The 21476-nt window shown below is 34.0% G+C and overlaps 1 protein-coding gene across 2 annotated transcripts in view; it reads left to right on the top strand.

The window, feature by feature from the left end:
- CWC22 (CWC22 spliceosome associated protein homolog) overlaps positions 1–18883 on the top strand; it is a 52423-nt gene extending 33540 nt beyond the window's left edge. The window contains exons 12-20 of one of the 2 annotated variants that reach the window (XM_019739361.2): positions 153–263; positions 1571–1652; positions 5061–5121; positions 8628–8705; positions 9382–9534; positions 11156–11283; positions 13264–13365; positions 13461–13681; positions 18036–18883. In XM_019739361.2, the coding sequence (XP_019594920.2) occupies positions 153–263; positions 1571–1652; positions 5061–5121; positions 8628–8705; positions 9382–9534; positions 11156–11283; positions 13264–13365; positions 13461–13681; positions 18036–18622 (1523 nt within the window). In that variant the 3' untranslated portion in view covers positions 18623–18883. The remainder of the gene's footprint in view (positions 1–152; positions 264–1570; positions 1653–5060; positions 5122–8627; positions 8706–9381; positions 9535–11155; positions 11284–13263; positions 13366–13460; positions 13682–18035) is intronic. The other variant, XM_074338728.1, reaches the window with a different exon arrangement.
- Positions 18884–21476: the final 2593 nt, after the last annotated feature.

Raw genomic sequence — 21476 nt, 5'->3', positions numbered from 1 at the left:
TAGGCATTCACGTGAGGCCTATGTGGTTATTTCTATGGGTTGACAAACTGTTACACCACTATGGATGTGAACTGAGAATCATCTTCTCAGAATGAGATGTGTATGTATCACTTGCTCTTCAGTATTTTCTTAAACTTAATTTGTTCTTTTAGAAATTCTTGATGAAGGAGATAGTGACTCCAACACAGACCGAGATGCTGGAAGTAGTGAAGAGGAAGAGGAGGAGGAAGAAGAAGAAGAAGAAGGAGAAGAAGATGAAGAAGGTAAAAGTACAGCTTATTTAAATACGACTGTAAAATACTCTGAAATTAAATTAATTATAATGTAATTCTCTGAAACAGTGATTCTCGATCTGTGGGGGTTGGGAGGGTTGCTACTTATTGGCAGTAAGTGGGTGCAGGCCTGGGGTGCTGTTAAACGTTCTACAAGTCGCAAGACTGCCCCCCACAACAAAGTCTGATCCAGCCCAAAATGTCAGTATTCCCAAGGTTGAAAAACCTTGCTCTAAAAGTATTAAACAAGGAAATTCATTGTTAACAGCATAATTTTAATGTGATATTTTATGTCTTTGATTATAAACTATGAAAAAGGTGCATTCATATTGAGTTCATTTTATTTATGTAACCCTGACATTGATGTGACAGATGAGAATGACTAGATATTTGCTGTTCATTTGGGCAAAATAGAGTGGGGAGGCCAAAAGCTGTATTTGTACAGAAGCAGGTATGATGTTCTTCCTCTTCAGCTTTGATTACATTACATTTCACAGAAAAATAAGCTCACTACTTTGGTGGAGTCTCAGTGAAAACATCAGAATATGCATACACTGATCACTATTTATTTGTGTTACATATTTGAAAATATTTAAAGTAAATCTTTCCCTTTTAGGGCATAACATATTTTAGTTCTGTCTTAGAGTGAAATTGCTCTTCTATAATATATTTTATAAAAATGAGTTTAATTTTCCCAATGTCTTCCTTATTTAAAACACCTTGTAACTCCATGTACTATATTTTATTTTAGAATTACTTTGTCTTATGTCTTCGAAAATACTCCTCGAAAGAAACTGATTAAATATAAGGAAAGGTTTCATGCATTAGATAAGAAAAAATTTTGACAAGTACACGTATTTATATTGGACTAATGCAACCTGTGATGATGATCCAGTGTTCTCTGAAACTATTTCTACCCATAAGTTATAGTTCTTCCAAATTATCAAGATACTATTTAGAACTCTAGGAATAATGTTTTACCAAACAACAGCATGAGTACAGCCCTTTATAGTGTCTAAATTAGCAGGTGACACACACAGAAAGAAAAATAGTTTTCCTAGCTTGGTTTTGGACTTCTTTGAGCTAATAAAACTTATTAAAATACTCCAAGATATGGCAAAAGACTTGAAATAGTTACTTTGAAATCTACAAATACTAATTTACACTGTAGAAAATTGTATTGTTATTCAACTCAAATTATAAATGTATTTAGAAAACTGTTAAAACAGAAATGTATTTTCAGATCTTGACATTTATTTTTGTAGTTTTATAATTTTGTTATGTTTAATTTCTTTCAGGACAAAAAGTGACTATTCATGACAAGACAGAAATTAATCTAGTCTCGTTCCGTCGTACAATTTATCTTGCTATTCAATCAAGGTACGATAACTAGCTGAGTTGATTCTTATTTTTTATCACAAATGGGTAAGGAGATAGGACTTTTAGAATCTGATGACAAGAAACTTGATACTGTTTCAGGGATTCTCAAACTACCTGCTTCTGCCCCTATCCTAAGCCCAAGCTGATAGATCTCCACTGTTGGTTCTTTGCTTCAAAAACAAATTGTCTTTACTTATTTGGAAGGTCTAACTGTGTTACATAATTAAACGGCTTGTTGTTTTTTTTAGCTATGTCATTTCTTATAGTTAGCTATCACTAATAAAAACTTGAAAACAACTGTTAATTACAGAGCTAGCACAGTATTTAACTATGTAATGGAAATTTAATATTCTATTTTTTTCAAATTTGTTTTTTAATTCTGATTCTAAGGAGAAAAGTACTGTTATGTTAACTTTTGGACACTGATTTGTTGTGCAGATGGAAATGTACATAAATGGAAGTAGAAATTCGACTTAGGAAGGTTTTTAGAGCCCTTTGAAGTAATATTAAGTAAAAACTGTATCTGTCATGAAAAACAAGACCTAACCCCTTTGAAGTCTGTGAGTTTGTTTCTGAAGAAAAGTAAAGAAAATGTTAAATGTTTTGAATATCTGTTGTTTTATATGTGAATCAACCTATTGATTTAGTGGACAATGTTTACATTTTACACTGAAGGAGGACTGTTTTCTCTGTTTTGCTTTGTTACTAGGTTTTGTATATTTCCGTTTGGTATGATGTAATAACAATAATGACTCATAAGTAGGAGTCATCTTGTTTTCAATCTGTCTAAAAACTTTTTGGCTTGGATTCATCTTCAAAAAGAAATGTTAAACAGTAAATATTGGTTAGAAATTTTTTGGTTTATCCTTACCTATTGCTTTGCCTTTCTTATGAGAGAAGAAACTATTAAATATTACTCCATGCAAACTTAAAGTGGAAGATGATAGATTTTTGTTATAGATGACTATTATTAGTTTGACCTTTCATTTATCCTAGTTTAGAAATTCAACAGTAATGAGTTGTAAACAGCAGATTTAATATTGCCATTAACGTTAACTTTGAAGAGGTATAATGTAACTATTTGAATAATTATTTAAAAGCAATTATTTTTTTTTAAGTTGACCTAACCTTAATGATTTCTGAATCACACAAAATACTTGAAAAGACAGGTGACAGCCACTATTACATAGTAGTACCAATCATTGTAGCAGTAACTCCTGCCTTATGTTTTGGTTGGCATTTGTTAAGAGTTCTCAGCCTCTACATGCCTAGTAAAAATTTATATAGGACAAAGGTTAGTATACTTAAAAAGCTTATACACATTTTAGGAACTGCAAAGACTTTAACAGAAAGGTATTTAAAATACATGGTTGGGAGATTCATGTAATGGATTATAAAACAGTAAAAAAATTAGTTGTCAAACATATCACTGTAAATAAGTACTATTATCACTCATTAAAACAGCTTAAGTGGTTTGTTTTATTAAAGCAACAGCACTCAGTACTAATGACGGTTTTGGTGAGATACGCATGCTGATAGACTTCTTTATGGAAAGCCTTTTGGTAACATGAATCAAGGGCTTGGTACTCATTCCATTCGACCCTTCTTTTTCATTATTATATTTCTTAAAGAAATACATATTGACAGATAATTATATACAGAATTTTTCAATGAAAAAAAGGAGAAGATCTTACTGTTTAATACAAATAATCAAAATGTCCAGTTTATGCTACCATTGTAATTAGGTTAATTGAGCTTTGTTATGGATGTTGGCAGGTGGTCTGATACAATGTTAGGTGGGGAAAAAACTACATAGACTGCTACATAGTACCATGCCAGTAGTAGGATCTTAACTGGATTAATAGGCACATTTTAGAAATAATACATTAGAAAAGAAAATGTCACATTTTTTCATCTTAGTGCTAGATATTGTTTAATATTATCTGGTATAAAAGCCTTTCCTGATATAAATTTTTCCATTTTAGGGTTTTCTTTTTTTATGCAATTACCTGGTATCATCCTGGGTTATTACCCTGTTGTGCCCAATGAAACCCAATAAATAAAAACAAGCTAAGGAATACTGATGACCGATAAAACTAAATTCATAATCATTATATGAGATGTGAGATACAGTGAATGTTTAAAAAAAATTTTATTACAGTGAAAGACACATTGCCATTAATTCCCCTCAAAATACTCCCCCTCACTTCAAACACACTTATCCCATAGTTCTTGCCACTTTCTGAAATGGTTCTGGAAGTCTTCTTTCATGAATGTCTTTACTTCATCCTCCATTATGACAAGGCTACGTGTCACATATTGCTTCTGGGATGGCAATTTCTGTCAAATAAGAACATTATGGTATGTTCCTCATCCACCTTATTCACTGGATCTGGCACCGTGTGACTTCTGGCTCTTCCCCAAAGTCAAAATGACCGTGAAAGGAAAACATTTTTTAAATCGATTCAGGACATTCAGGCAGCCATGGCAGTGCAACTAAAGACACTCACAAAAGAAGACTTCCAGAACCGCTTCAGAAAGTGGCAAGAATAATAGGATAAGTGTGTTTGAAGCGACGGGAAGTATTTTGAGGAGGATTAATGGCAATGTGTCTTTCACTGTAATAATTTTTTTTATTTATTTAAACATTCACTGTATCATTTGCTCACACTTCGTATTTCAGTGGATGATTATATTACACTACTGTTATCAAAAGAATGCTAGTTTGAACATTCTAAAAGTACAGATATATTAACATTTCTGCATCAAAATTCACGTGTTGATAATTCTCTTAGGTGAAGCATATTGAAGATATTTTAAATGCAGTTTATATGACTGTTGTATAAAAGCAAAATTTTTTCTTTTGAGTTTGGTTATTTGCTATTTTTATACTTAGTTGGTTTTTTTTGTTTTTGGTTTTTTGTTTTGTTTTTTAATGTAGACGTCCTGTATTTGGGTATGAATCAAAATAACTTATAAAAAGTGATTAGGCACTAGATGTCATGCTGAGCTCCTGGAGCATCTTTTACCTCTTCTGACTTGGATTAGAGCGAAGTAGAAATGGTTAGCAGTAAAATAAAAATTAAGTCTACTTTCTGTCTCTGTGTATTTGCCTGTCCTGGACATTTTGTATAAATGGAATCATACTATATGTGGTATTTGTGGCTGACCTTTTTCACTTAGCATAATTTAAGGTTCATCCATATTGTAGTAAGTATCAGTACTTCAATCTTTGTGCAGTTAAGAGCTATGTCTTTTTTATATACACAATATAATATGAAAATATAATAAATATTTAAAACAATTATTAAAGTAAGATTCTTGTATATAAAAGATAGTAAATATTACTACAATTTAACTATGCTGCGAGTTTTTCACCTAATTATTATGACCATTTTATCTCTACAGTTTAGATTTTGAAGAATGTGCTCACAAATTGCTGAAAATGGAGTTTCCTGAAAGCCAAACAGTAAGTTAATATATATATTTTTTCTGTTAGGAAGTATATTGGTTATAAAAATGTTTAAGACAGTTAATAGGTTTCATGAATTGAAATAATAACTTTATACTAAATATTATTTAAATGTAGATTTTCTAAAATTTAAAATAACTCAAAAAGTTTGAAATAACTCAGAATTTAGGAGTCCTGGACTATTTTGTGTATGCTACTCATTCTAGTGAATTAAACGACTGCTTGAATGGAATGTGGGAAAGGGAGGAAGTCTCTGAAACACCACACTTTGCATAAATTTCTTAATGGTTGCCTGTAAAGCAAACAATGGCTTAAATACAGTAGCAAATTTGTTCTTTAATGAATTACTCGGTTTCTACGTTATGCACTAAAGTATTCTTTTGTGGTAGAAATTATAAAAATCATCATATATGTTGTTACTTTGCATTAATTAGATATCTGTTAATATCTAATTAACAGAATATCTAATTATACAGAATCTGTATCTTTTTTTCATTCATTAATTCACTCAACAAAGTATATCTTATATGTTAGGCACAGAGCAAGGTATTCATGGATTCATCTATAAAATATATATTAGCCCCCTCTTAGCTCATGGGACTCATAGTCTTATTACTCAGTATATAAACTTCACTATTCAAAGTATCACAGAATGCTAATGCCAAGGATACTAAAGACTGGATGAAATAGATTATTTTGGGTATTTTTCTCTAGTTGTGCTCCTGTGTATGTTGCTCCCTGCTCATCCAAATTTTAGATGCTTGAAACCTGAGCCAAGACTCGCGGGATTTTGTTTTTCACACCTTGCCGCACATGTGCTAAACCCAGCACAGAGTCTGATAGGCTGTTTGGTTTCTGGTTCTTCAAAAGATCTTCTTGAGTATCTGAGCTAAGTTACCATTAGATGTAAGTTCTTTGTTTTAAGGCTTTAAATGTGATCTCCTACAGGAATTGGCAGACTGTGGCCCAGGACCCCTACCAATTTTTATAAAGTTTTATTGGGATACCGCCATGCCCATTGGTTGTGTATGGCTACTTTTGCCCTATAGCAGCAGAATTGACCAGTGCAACAGACTCCAACCTATGGCTTCTAAATCCTAAAATATTAACTATGTGGCCTTTTAGAGAAAAAGTTGACCAACCTTTTTTCTAGAATGTAGATTTTCTTGGAATGCCATAGTATAGAATTTTGAGAAGAAACTATTCTTTTCAAATTATTTTTTTTCCCTCTTAAATTTTGGTAAAGGGTATGTTAATAATATTAAAAATAGTGTAGTGTACCTGTTTGTACTCTGATACACTTGATGTGCTGTCATTGGAAGGAAATAAATTAGTGAATTAACCTTTAAAATTATAATTGAAACTGAAATTACTGTGTGATCTTGTCACATTATTTGAGGAATATAATTAAGTCATTATACATTTTTATTAATATTAATCCAGATGATAGTTGTTCTAGGACTAACCTCAACATATTTCAGTAACATTTGGAAGAGTGTATTAGTGCATCTATTTTCATGTACTCAAAAGACTGTCCTAAACTGCTATAATATTTAATTAAAATGTTAAAATATTTAATTATTATAAGCCACAGGGAATAACTCTTGTAATTGCATTTGGTCTAGGGAAGAAAGTAATTTGTTTTGTAAGTAATGCTGACTGTATTAACAATGCTATCAGCATATTGCCCTGTTATACTGTTTACAACCTGATTAACTCTTGTTATTGTAAAATACAATGTTGGTAGAAAAGCTGAAAATGCATTTTAATATATCAAACTCACAATAAGGCAGAAGTGAGAAAAGTCTCGTTAAATTTTTAGTACTGTGTTAAATTTTGACAAAGTACATCTTTTCAGAACTTATACTCTTACAAACACCTTATTTGATTGAGGCAACTTGTGACTAATCTTAAAAACCTAACACTAGCAGTATAAAGACATCTGAAAATAACCCTCCATTGTGAAGTGAGGCCTTTGAGTAGATTGTTTTATAAGTAGATGATCAGCTTCTAGAGCTGCACTGTCCCATAGAACTTAGTGCAGTGTTGGAAATACTCATATTCTGCACTGTCCAGTACAGTAGACACTAGTCACATAGGACTTTTAAGTACTTACGTTGTGACCACTGTGCCTGAGGAACTAAAATGTTAGCTTCCTGATACTAAATCATTTACATTTAAACAGCTGCATGTGGCTATGGGCTACGATGCTGGACAGCTTGGTTCTAGTGTCTGTTCTGTGCTTCTCTGGTGTCCCCTTCCTCTCCCTTGCACATATATATATGCAGTACATACATATTGACCTAATTTTTAAAAATATTGATTTATTAGGTCGCATCTTGTGTTATTAAATATGACAAAATATCAAAATTGCTAATTGAGCTATAAAGATAAATCAAATACAAGTAAAAATGAACTGAGAGTGTGTACATTATATTTTATAGGCTTGCTTTCTGTTTGTAGAAAGCAAATATATTACAGTTACTACATTTGGAAAAAAAGTAATGTTAAATTTTCGATAAGTGTTTTTATAGAAAAAGATATTTAGTCAATTTTACAACAGTGGTCAGAGAATGAAGTTGTGCCTTTTTCATTTTGTCTCCATTGATTTCTCCATGTTGCATGAGTTTCTTCATCTATGAAATTGCTATAATCAATATATATTTGATTAGAATTACTTCAGGAATAAACAATATTTGTTAATTATAAATCATTTGTGAAGATGGTATTTTTCTGATCCTAGATTTATTCTTGCATTTATTAGTTTAACAGAATTGTCACAGGAGTTTTCAAGGCACTTAAATAGCTGATTGGACAATACATGTATTCCAGCAGTTATGGAAGGATTCCATCTAATTGTATAGATCCAGCTATAGACAGATCTATAGGCGTAACATTTATTTTGAGGCTAGAAAATTCAGCCACAGAGGTCTTTGTTCTTTTAAATATATTTTTTCTTTATCAACCAGAGGCTCATTTAAGTAACATTGAAGCTGTGCTTATTTATGCTTTTGTAAAGATTCTGTTCTGCTTTTTCCATACTAACTAAATATATTTCTTAATAATTCAGTTTAAATCTTTGGAAGATGTCTAATTGAATTGTTAGATGTATTGGTGAGACATATTGGTGATCTATCATTAAAAGAATTCTTTATAGAATCGTTTTAGAATATAGTATATTCAATCTCTTCTTGATGTATCTGTTTCATATGCTAGGTTTTCTTAAAGTGCTTCATAGTTATATGAATTTAGAATTTTATAATTAATTAGCATAAATGATATATGGAAACTGTCAGCCAGACCGAAGGCTTTTAAAAACTATAGGTATCACATAGATTGAATTTTTATTTTGACTTACTAACTAAAGTTTACAAAGTTGTGCAAGTTTTGTGTTTTTAAACCCTTATTTAAAAATTCAGGCAGCCTCTATCATATTGATAAGGTACCATACAGCATGGATTCATTATGTTCTGAATCATTAATGTTACTTGTTTTCCAAATAGAAAGAGCTCTGCAACATGATACTTGATTGCTGTGCTCAACAAAGGACCTACGAGAAATTTTTTGGCTTATTAGCTGGGGTGAGTTCCAGCCTCATTTTTTATGTTGGAATTTAATGAAATCACTAAGGGAATTCTTAACATGAAGATTGTGGATTAATGTGTGTGCTTTGTGGTCTGGTCTAATATAATAACATAACTTTGCTAAAAGTAAATTGTTCTTCCCTTCCTCTGGTTTTCTACTTTCCATACCGTCCTCCTTTCCCACTTTATTTTTGTAGTCCCTTACCATTGCGTGGCACTAATCCAGAACTTTTTGAAATTCTACACGCATTTAAAAAATTTCCCAAAGGGGACAATTAAATGCTATCTTCTCAAAATCTGAAAGCAGCTTCCGAAGTGAAGTGCATGTTCAGGCAGCACAAATAGCGCATGAGCTAAAATGATTTTTAAATCCAAACTCAACCCACAGTGAAGTTTATTTGTATAGTATACAAATGTATCTGTCTATGATTTGTATAATTTGTATAATTTATTTATGATCTGTATAATTTTATTGTAGTATATAAGTACCAGGTAGATAGGATGATATATATTAACTTTTTTGGGCATCTCATCATATAGCACCAAAAGATTGATGTGATACACAAAATATGTATTTTTCTGATTCAACAAATTTAGAAGGATTTAATATGCTCATAATGGTATTGATATGCAATTTTTAATGGTATTGACATTCAATTTTGTAATTTATTAGCGATTTTGCATGCTAAAAAAAGAATACATGGAATCCTTTGAAAGTATATTCAAAGAACAATATGATACCATCCATCGCTTGGAAACAAACAAATTGAGAAATGTTGCTAAGATGTTCGCTCACCTTCTGTACACTGACTCACTTCCATGGAGTGTAAGTAGATGTTTATACTTCCTTCCTAATCCCCTATTATTCTCAGATTTGTATTAAGTATAATAGAGCCATACTTTTCCTATGTAGGAAATGTACTTTTAAAATGAAATGTGTAGCGAACTTTTACTATAATGGCTATCTTTGAGGTTATGTTCATATAACATGGGATCAAAAAGCTAAGTAAATAGTGCATGAGTGTAAAAAATACCATCCTGGATGATATTAACAGTCGAAACATCACAGTACTTTTTAATAGTGATGGCTATGAGTATTTTCAGAGAAAAGATTACAGATTTTTATCATCTGTGTATATACACGTGTGTACACTTATATTATGTCAATAGTTTTGTGGTTATGCATCTCTGAGTTACTGCTTAGTTTCTGAGGGACTATCAGTGTTTCTTCTAGTTAGGACATGAGAAAGGTGATTGTCTTAGGATGTGTTCTTTTTAGCAGACATTGAATTTGGGTAAGAGATAGGGAGGAGTTCTTGTAGTCATAGTTAGAACAGGGGAAGGTATTCTTGATGAGGAAATTGCACTGGATTGGTATTTGTAATGCATTCATTAAGCTGGCATTTATTGTACAACTACTGTTCATTCAACACCGTTTATTTAGCCACCAACTATGTACCCAGTTACTGAGAGAGAGACTGGGAATCCTAAGTGAATTATATATGGTCCATGCTTTCAAGGAACTTACCGTATTAGTGAGAAGAGCTAAGATATACCCATAGCAGTAATACAGAATAAAAAGTGATAGGTTATAAGGAAAGCAACGTTGCCGAAGGAATTTAAAAAAAAAGGAGGAAAGAAATTGCATACCAGAGGAAAGAAAGAAAGAAGAGGATCACATTGTAGAATACTGCAACCTAATGGTAGAACGAAGCAACATCATTGAGCTTATAAATGTTGGATAGATTTTTGTGATATTTTAAGTACTAAGTATGTCCAGCTGCATTAATACGCATTTTGTAAGCTAACGTAGGATCCAAATCATGATATTTTTCTTCTTTTTTCCCCTCTTTGGGGAGATGAAATTAAAATTTTAAACAATGAAAGCAAATGGACTCGTGGAACACATAACTCAACAAAGTGGAGGTTGCTTTTATTTTTATTTGCCCTAAAACATCTCCCTATGCATTTCAGTTTTTATGTCTCAATCTTAGTATTCAGAACAAACCATCGCTCTTTCTGTCTTTACCCTTATCGTGTTTATATGTGCCATACAAAACTATAGCCTAATGCTCTAAGTGGCGTTTTGCCCCAAACCATCACATACCCACATTTTGATGAGTGAAGCTTAGGAGCTAGTTATCTTTGCTTCAAAATTATACAGTCAAGGCAGAATATATCCCTGCTATAAAAAACACATTGCTCAACAAAGAGAATGAACTTTATTTCTATAGCATCTTAACATTTTGAAAATTAGCATAGAAACTAGTCTTAAACTTTGCCAAGAAATGATATAGATCAGCACAAGGGAAGATATTCAGAGATAATTCTGATTGAAGATGAGATTAAATCTTAATTTCAAGAGAAACTCAGAGATTATAAACGTTGGTCACTTTGTTTTGTCTTTTGAACAAAATTAAATAGTCTTTTTGCATTTTATTTTTCAGGTTCTTGAATGTATAAAGCTGAGCGAAGAAACTACTACATCGTCCAGCAGAATTTTTGTTAAAATATTTTTCCAAGAACTGTGTGAATACATGGGGCTTCCTAAACTCAATGCAAGATTAAAGGATGAGTAAGTTTGTCATGCACTTTTTCTTTTTACTGTCCTCAGGTGTTTTCTTTCACTTTAGTGACATGTCTACCCTTGGTTGTAAAAACAAGAGTTAAGCCCCTAGGACTTGATTCATTCGTTAGTTACTACCCCAGATCTCATATTCTGCATCCCAGCACAACATGCAGTTTCTAATGATGCTTTTTAATTCAGTAGAGAAAACACAGAATTGATGCTGCTTTTAATTTAGTTAAAACATAGAAAATCATTTTTGCATGTTCACTGGAGTTTTCCAGTGATGAGTATTTATACTTTTATTTTCATTGTTACCCTAATTTGGAGCCTTGAAACACTGATTAACTTTTTATTATCAATGGACAATTGTGAATGTCTACAGATGAATATGTCATGTGATTGATCAGATTATTACACTGAACTAGGGTCTTGTTCCAGGACTGGTATATAATCTATTCCAGCTTTCTTATTTCCTGTTTATTCAGATTGCCCATGGGCACTCACATTGGCTTCTATTCCATTCACACTCCTGAAATCACCCTTTCAAATTTCTGTGACTACCTGCCACATCATATAGTGTTTCTCAGTCCTCAGGCCCCTTGACTTCTCGGCTTCACTTTACAGCTGACCACGTGGTTCCTCACTTTCTTGTCATTCTACCTTACTCTTCTCAGTCTGTCATCTCCTCAGCCTGCCTCTCCCCACTGTTCGCCCAGTGTCAAGTTCTGTGTGCTCTCCCTGTGCTGTACCCTCTTCCCTTGGCTTTCTGCACTTAAAGGGCCCTGTCTGCTTTACCAGGCTCAGCTAGTTGTGAGCCCTCACCAGTCCAGCAAGCTGTGCTCCAGCCGCACCAACACTGCCCAGCTGGCTAAGCAGGTCTGGCTCATTCAGCCTCCTTACCTCTATTTCCAGAGCTGAGAATCCCTCTTGTGTTCTGTCCAGCAAACTCTCAATCATCTTATTTGTCACCTTTTCTATGAAATAGTTTTCCCTGACTTCTGGTTAGTCATTCAGTGTGGTACTGAAAACCACATGTCCAAAACCACATTGTGTAGTTAATGTTTTTTGTTTCCCTCCCTAGAAGTAATAATTCTATGTAATCTTCATTCATGATTTTTCCCTTTTGTTTACTGCTTCCCCCGCCCCCCCGTGCCTCGCACAGTGCTGTGTGTGTGTGTCTGTGTGTGTGTGTATATACGTACACAATGCATACATACAGAGGATGCCAAAAATTGTATACACATTTTAAGAAAGGAAAACTGTATTAAAATTATGCTGATGGTAACCACCTTGAACACCTCTTATAATTGCAAAAGTCAAACATGACTTGTATTCATCTTTTGTTATCAGTGTATGTTGTTATAATTTTAATACAGTTTTTTCCTTTCTTAAAATGTGTATAGTTTTTGGCGTCCGCTGTGTATACACACACCAGGAGGATTTTTTTTTTTACTTTTCTGTATACATACAATATACATTCTGTATACATACAACAGACATTCACATACAATATACCAGGGGTGCCAAAAAATGTATATACATGACTTGTATTCATTGTTTGCTATCAGTATATGTGGTATTGAGCATTACAATTTTAATAGTTTTTTCCTTTCTTAAAATGTGTATACATTTTTTTGGCACCCTCTGTATATACATATGTACATTGATATGTTTGCATATGTTGTATACATATATCTGTTCTCTGTGTATGTGTGTGGTGTGTGTATAAAAAAGTTTTTAAAGACCTCCTCCCTCTGTTGTATAATTACAGAAATTAAGTTTACTAAATTATTACTTGACCCTACTCATTTCGTTTCTATAGCATATAGCTTAACCTAATAAATTATATAAATTATTCACTTGGTTGTATTTTATGTACTAATTTAATACATAGAAAATCTGAAAAATTACTGTGTAAGAACTTTGCCTTTTTATCCTTAAGCAATCCATTCTCTTTTGTGCATTTTTTCCTTTTTTTTTTTTTAGAACCCTACAGCCATTCTTTGAAGGATTGTTACCCCGAGATAATCCCAGAAACACTCGGTTTGCCATCAACTTTTTTACATCTATAGGTCTCGGAGGTTTAACGTAAGGATCATTTTCAGAATTTTATTTTCAGTTTACAAAATTATCTCACAGTTGCCTTCTAAGCAAAATCTAACAGAGATTATATTTTTGATTAGGGATGAATTACGTGAGCATCTCAAAAATACACCAAAGGTCATCGTGGCACAGAAACCGGACGTTGAGCCTAATAAGTCCTCCCCCTCTTCTTCCTCTTCGGGGTCCTCCTCTTCAGAGTCTGACTCCTCCGCCTCTGACTCGGACAGCAGTGACAGCAGTCCAGAGTCTTCCAGCGAAGAGAGCGACTCTTCATCCACCAGTAGTCAGAGCTCTGCCTCAGGTATTGAAACTCACTTATAATCGATCGCGCTGGTGATGCTTACAATGAGAGAACACAATAATTTGATTTTTTATTTATTTTAGGATTTAATTGTTTAAAAGCCACAATTAATAATATAAATGATCATTTGTCACTGTTGCAGTCAGAGTGAATTAAAACATGTGCGATGCTAAGATTCCCTTTTGGAAGACTTCATAGACATGAGGATATTTCATTGGCAAATACTTATTTGAGTGATGACTGAAATACCATTTATAGTATCTACAACCTAGTTTACGGGAGCTTTCCTGGTGTTGATATTTTAAAGACATTTTAGGTTTTACTTTTAATAGTGAAGATTTGTTAGTTATTGACATGTATCACACATTTAGTGTGTACCTCATAAGTGTAAGCTGTGTACATTTTCATAAAGAGAGCACATCCATGTAGCTAGCTCCCAGAACAAGAACTACCCCCAGTGTCCTTGTTCCCTGTCCCCGGTACTGCCCCTCCTCCCATGCACCGCCTCACGGCAGCTACTATTCTGATTCGTAATTCCGTAAAGTAGTTTGCCTGTTCTTAACTTTATAATTGTACGCATATGTAGGAACTCCTTTATGTGTGGCTTATCTTTCAAAATTATTTTTGTGAGATTCATCCATATTATTGCATTTAGTTCATTCATTCTTCTTGCTGTATAGTTTTCCACTATGTGAATATACCACAGTCTATTTAACATTCTTTTTACTCATTTGCAGTTTAGATTTATAGTTAGTGTTCCCATGAATACATGAATACTCTTGTACATATCTTGGTGACTGAGTGCACGTGCATGCGCGCGCTTGTGTCTGTGTGTGTCTGTGTGTCTGTGTGTGTGTGTGTGTGTGTGTGTGTGTGTGTGTGTGTGTGTGTAAGGACATACATACATTTCCGTTGGATATGTACCTAGAGGTAGAATCACTGGGTTGAAGCTAAATGTATATTTAGCTTTAGTAGATACTGTCAAACACGTTTCCAAGTGGTGACTGTAATTCACGCCCCCATCAGCCATGTATCAGAGTTCCCATAGCTCCTGTCCTCACTAACACTCTAATTGACCATTGTTTTCATTTTAGCCATTCTGATCGATGTGTAAAGGTATTGCAGTATGGTTTTAATTTGCATTTTCTTGATCTCTAATGAAGGTGAGCACCATTTTATTATTGGCCATTTGGAAATTTTCTTTTTGTTAAGTAGCTGTTCAAGTCTTTGCCCATTTTTAAAATTAAGTTGTCTTTTCTGTTGATTTCTAGGAGTTCCTTATGTACTCTGGATATGTATCTTTTGGTGTGTGTGTGTGTGTGTGTGTGTGTGTGTGTGTGTGTGTGTGTCACAAATAGCTAATCCCATCCTTGTCACTCCAGCCCTGCCAGGCTGCCAGAGCTCTGCTGGTCTCTGCATCAGCAGGTGCTCCCAGGGACAGGGTAGCAATATAATGTCAGCTTACCTCTCTGTGGTTCTGCCTTTTCTTAAATCTTAGCCCTACTTGTCCTTTTTTTTTTTCTTTTTTTTTTTTTTTTGCCAGCTAGCTGTCTGATGCCTTATATTTTTTTCCTTTGATTTTGATTTTTCATTTTATTTAATTTTTAAGTCATAAGAAAATTGCAAAAATAGTACAGAGAATTCACATATTGCCCTCACCCAACTTCCCCTAATGTTAGTATCTTGCACAACCATAATTCACTTATCAAAACCAGGAAATTTACATTTGAACAATACAATTAACCGAACAACAGAATCTTAACTTGCGTTTCACCGGTGTTTCCACTAACATCCTCTTTCTTGTTCCAGGATCTTAGCATTTAATTGGCATTTCTTCTTATTTTTCTACAGCCTGTGAGAGTTTCTCAGACTTTCCTTGTTTTTAATGGCTTTGACACTTTTTAAGTCCTCTGGTCACTTAGTTGTGGTGTCCTTCAGTATGGATATGTGTCTGATATTTTCTCATGATTTGAATGGGTTATACATTTTGAGCCAGAATACCGTAGAATCCATGTGTTCTTAGTGCATCTTATCAAGGAGTTCATAATATCAATATGTCGTATTGGTGACATCACTTTGATCACCTGGTCAGGTAATGTCTACCGGATTTGTTCATTGAAACTATTTTTCTCTGTATATTAATATCTTATAGGGAGATAATTGATTCTATGCAAATTTCCTTTTTTCTCCTCTTTCACTTTCCAATATTTGTGTCTATCTTTATATCTTGTCTGCAACACTTATGACTGTGGCGTTTGCCAAACGGTGACCTGTCTATTTGTCTCTTCTACATGAACTAATTCAATTTCTTCTGTAAGAAGAGTTGGGCCCACCGCCATTATTTAATTTAATTATATATTTTATCATTGTGGACTCATGAATATTTATCTTATGGGTTACAATACTGTCATGTATTTTGTTGTTCGGATCATTTCAGCTTTTGCAATTAGGAGTTCCTTCACGTAGACTCCTTGCTCTTTTGACATACTCCTATCCATTTCCTTGAGCACTGCCTTCCTTTATAGCACCTCAAGTTGTTCCAGATCTTTAGTACCCTTAAGCAGAAGATTTTAAATTTTTATAAAGCATTTGTAGTTGTTTTCAGCAAGGGCACTGGTCTTCTACAGCCTTGTCCATTCTGCTTGGAAGTCTGTAGTAAAGGATTTTTTATCAAATGTGCCATTTTCTACAAAAGTCTGTGTTGTTTTCCCCAGGGTCAGCTCTGCTTTCTTCCACCATAGTATTTTATTCTGTATAAGAGATAGTCTAATTGTGTAAAATTCATATCATTTGTTCTTTTTCAATGCATATTTCAGAAAAGGAGCTCTTTTCCCTGTAGCCTTGGTTGGTTGGAAGCCCGATCTTTTCACTCTTCTTCCCTGGCTTGTTACAGTTCAGAATGTTTTATATACTTTGTGGCAGCCAGAATTATGGACTCTCAGTGTTTTGTATTATTAGAGCAAGATTCCATTTGCTCCCAGGAAGTCTTCTTGAATTGAAATATGCTAACATTGTTCATTTAACATTCACCTCTTTTATTCTAAAGAATTTGTTATTTTGTGTATCTGTTTTGAGAACAGATGATAACACAGCATGAATTTCTGCAATAAGGAAGCTTGCTGATTCAAAATTAATTTGCGTCATCATGCAATTGCAGTAGAGAGCTTTCCATTTTATTAATAAAATATCAAATAGCATAAAAGCAGTATGAGTTGCCCCGAAATTAGAAAATTTTAAAGCAGACACCAGAGAGAGGAGATTGCATGTTATTATATGGCTCGTGTTTTAGTGTGAACAAAACACTGTGAGCGGCGCAGAGTAGGGTCAGGGAGACATTGATTAGCGCAGAGCCAGATGGTTTCTTCTTGGGGAGCTACAGCTCAGCTGAGCTGCTTGTGAGGAGCCCGAGAAATAAGTCCTTAGTGGAAAACCAATGGACTCTACCCAGGGTAGGCATTTGGCAGAAGAAGTACAGGTTGGTACAGTGAGACCTGGATGGAGATAGGATAAGAGTACGTAGTTTGCTACCCTATTTCCTTCTTTCTATATACACATGAATTCAACAAAAATTTTGCTCGTCTCAGCACCTTTGATGTATGTACCCAAACTAAATAACACTGTAAATAAAATGATACATTTGTTTCATAGCTCAAGATGGTAAGTTATTTCACTGTAATTAATTTTTATATTTGTGATTATATCAGTAAAATTAAATTGTTCAAGGCCTTTTTAGAAGAGTTTTCTCAGGAATCATGGCTTCGTGGCTCTCATAAAACTTATGATTATATATCTTGACACAGCTTCTCCCACTGGTGCAGTTGGTGCTTCTCTAATAGCACTGGAGAGTAAAACTGTGGTTTCTGTAGAAAATTTTTATTTGAAGTACATAAGTTCATGTTAAGCAAACCCAGTCATTTTAGCCCCACCACCACCACCACCACCTTTAGGAAGTGATGTTGCTGGCATTGTTTGATCACTGTATTTTGATTATGTACCGGATCTGACAAAATACTTCATATGACATAATGTGTATGGACTACAATTTATGTTTTTGAATAAAATTTGTAAATGGAAATGTACCATGTTAGTCACTCCATAAAAAATTTCACAACATTTGCTATAATTAAAGTTCCTATTCATTGTTTTGAAACTAAGGATTAAAACAGTACTTTGGTAACTAATACCAATATATTGTATACTCTTAAAAATTACACATTTTTGTGAAATGTTCTGTCACACTTTTCATTCAGTAATTTAGCTTTTCATCCAGTTTATCTGAATTAGTAAATGTGATTGTTTAATTATGAAATTAGCTTAAAAGTAAAGCTAACTATATTTCATTTTACCTGTGCAGCTAAAGATACAAGAAAGAAAGTACAAGGGAACACCAGAAGAAAAGAAGTAGATAAATTGATTAGAAAGCAACAAACAAATGATAGGATACAAGAAGAAAGAAGGCCAGAGCAAAGGTACCAAGAAACAAGGACTGAAAGAGAAAGGAGGTCAGAAAAACACAGAGATAAAAATTCAAGAGATCCAAATTGGAGAGATCCCGTAACAAAGTACACTTCCGACAGAGGTGTTCCTTCCGAACGGAATAGTTACAGTAGAGTCATGAGTGACAGAAACCAAGAAACGTACCTAGATTTGGAAAATAAGCATGATGATCCCAAAAAGAAGAGAGGAGAGAGAAGAAATTCTTTTTCTGAAAATGAGCATAGACACAGAAATAAGGACACTGAAAACTTTAGAAGAAAAGATAGATCAAAGTCACGAGAAAAAAATAGAAAACATTCAAGCTCTAGAAGTGATGAGGATAGGTACCAGAATGGTGCTGAGAGGCGATGGGAAAAATCTAGCAGGTACTCTGAACAATCCAGACAGTCAAAGAAAAATCAGGACCAGCGAAGAGAAAAGTCTCCAACAAAGCAAAAAAAATAATTGTGTAAAATTGCAGAAACTGAACATGCCTTATATTCAGTTGAAACAAATTATTTTCTACATTGATTAACGAACTTTATAGAAAATTCTTGTATAAAGTACTGGTTTGTATTTGTACATTTAAAAATGTTGTCATTTTAACATGTTTTATATAACATGCTTCTCAAGGCCCTCCACAAAAAATTATTTGAAAAGTTTCACCAGAGAGGGATGTAATTCTTGCTTATATTTTGATAATAAAATGGTCAAATGCTCATTAAATCAGTGATTTTTTTTTTCATTGACAAAAGTTTTTTCTGATGTTTCCAGTTCATAGAATTATTATAATGCATTATTACTAGCTTTTCATTTGTAACTAAAGACCAAAATAAATGAACCACTTCAGTTGAGCGTTTTTGCTTTGTTAGTGAGATGCTCTGAACCTTTTTTAGGAGTCACCTGTTTTTTAAAGTAGAGGAATTATTTCAAGTTTTATATTATGTCTTGAGCAAAAGAGGTATGTATAATTTTTTTCACAAGTGTTTTGGTGAAGCTTAGTGTATATTAGTTTTTAAACAGATACACAGCTATGTTACTTATAATTAGGTCTTCTCTCATTGATAGCATTTCTCTCTGGACTGCTAGATTAACGTTTAATTGAAATTCTTTGTGATTAGTGCTTTTTCTCAGCCTTGAAGTTATATCATTGGTGAATCAATATGTATTTAATTTTTAAATTTGGCATAACAGGTTACTGGAAAACATACAATGTGAACAGCCTAACTGTGAAATAATTCCAATTTTTATAAAAATTCTAAGTTTCCATCATTGTAACTCTCACCAGTTATTATGTGACCATATTATTTATTACTTTTGAAATAAAATATTACCTCTGAAATTTTAGATTTGCTGACAGACATTTAACCCTACTTACTAAATAGACTACTTGTGCTTGTTCACTTTAAAAGTTTATCAGATCCATTTTAGTTGATGTCTGGGTTCAAGAATAATGGGACCACCATCTTAATGTTTGGCTTTCAGGCACACACTGATTCGAACTGTTTTCTATTTTTGTTGCTTAAAAATTTGAGTATAAGTAATAAAGTCCATGTAAATAAAGAAATATTCTCTCCTCCCACCTGCTTGCCCCCCTCCAAACAAAGTATTAATTGAATATGGCACCTTCGAAAACTTCTTTTTAGTGTTTTCCCCTGCTGTGTGGTTAGAAGGTGGTGAGTGGTTAACTAGAAGGGACCTTCATGGGCATAGTGCTTGTCACAGAACTAGGAAGCTCAGCAAATTGGATTTAATGGGCACATAGGCTATGAGCCCTAAAGGAAACAAATGAGAGATTATTTTTATAATTGAACACTATTTTAAGGGGTGGTAAAAAGGAAAAAACAGTGGACTGGAAATTTTATTTTCTTCACTTTAACCTTAGTTCATATTTTCTTTCCTAAATGTAAAGATGGGAAAGAAACCATTCTTTTTATTGAGTAGTTAAGACTTTAAAGAGTTACTACAGTGGAATATTTTAAATGTAACAAATATTTATTTAGCTTCTAAGATGTGCCCAGGCCTGTTCTAGGAACTGGAGATCAAACAATGAACAAAACAAAGTGTCAGTTCTTATGGAGCTTATATTATATATAGTTGGGAGGGAGAGTGGTGAAAGACAATAAACAAATTATAATACATCCAGTGGTGATAAGTGCTCTGAAGAAAAGGAAAGGAGAGAGTGTGTGATACTGGTGTGTGTGGGGAGGGAGGGGCAATTTTACATAGGAAGGTCAGAGAAGCTTGATGAGGTGATGTTTGCCCAGGTAAATGAAGGAAGTGAGGGCTTGTGCCCTGTGGATTGCTGCGAGCGGAACCAAGGCAGAAGCGGCTGAGGCAAAGACTTATTTATAGTAAATGTTTCCTGGAAATTTTTGTTAACATTTCCTAGTCTACTTATTTGGATGGTTTTGCTCCTTACTAGTTTGTTTACTCTTAACAAGAGCAGTTAACAGAACTCCCAACTGCCTTCCAGCAGAAGGATTTGAGCGTAAGCGCCTCACGTCAGGACCGGTGAGTAGGGTGTTGGGTGTGGACCTGGACTGTTCTGCTTGTGCAATAACATTTCTACCTCAGAAACGATGTTTGCACGTGCACTGTCTGCCACTCAGGCACATTTTTTACATTCTAGGATTAGCATTTCTTAAGGATCAGCTGAGTTCTAGATATTTTGCATACATTGCTCACTGTTTTTCAATTTCTCAACTTCTTTGCCTCCAGGGTTTCTCCATGCCTACTACCTCACCTCTTCCCATCATCATCCTCTTTATGTTCATTTCAAAATCCACACCACCTCTGAAATCTCTCCTATAATCGTCACACTGCCTGCTGCCCTTGCAGCTCACCTTCAGGTCCGCTACTCTAGGAATCTTTTTTCAGTTCGTGGAAACCAGTAGATCTGTTGACTGTTTTAATTAGTTACCCGCCCATTTCTTCACTTCCCCTGTTCTGTGGCCCATCATTTTAATGGATGAATGAATGAATAAACTAATTTAGTTTTTACAAAACAACCCTGTGAAATTGGGCATCGCCTCCCCATATTACAGAAGAGGAGACTGAAGTCCAGAGAGGCTAATTTGGCTCAGACCACAAAGCTGGGTAGTAGCAGGATCAGTTTTTCACCCACATCAGCTTCATTCCAAATCACAACTGGATGGAAAGAAGCTTAAGAGAAGTATTTGAGTGCCGGCTCTACTACCTAGCAGCTGTGCGAACTTGGGTGAGTTATTTCACCTCTCTCATCTTCACATTCGTCTTTAAAATATTGATTGTGGCCACCTTACAGTTATAATGATGATTAAATGAAACAATGCAGTCA

The sequence above is a fragment of the Rhinolophus sinicus genome, linkage group LG01 (genome assembly GCF_036562045.2).
Source record: "Rhinolophus sinicus isolate RSC01 linkage group LG01, ASM3656204v1, whole genome shotgun sequence".
Classification (NCBI taxonomy): Eukaryota; Metazoa; Chordata; class Mammalia; order Chiroptera; family Rhinolophidae; genus Rhinolophus; species Rhinolophus sinicus.
Note: the sequence above shows the minus strand (reverse complement) of the source record. Positions and strands in the feature narration are given on the sequence as shown.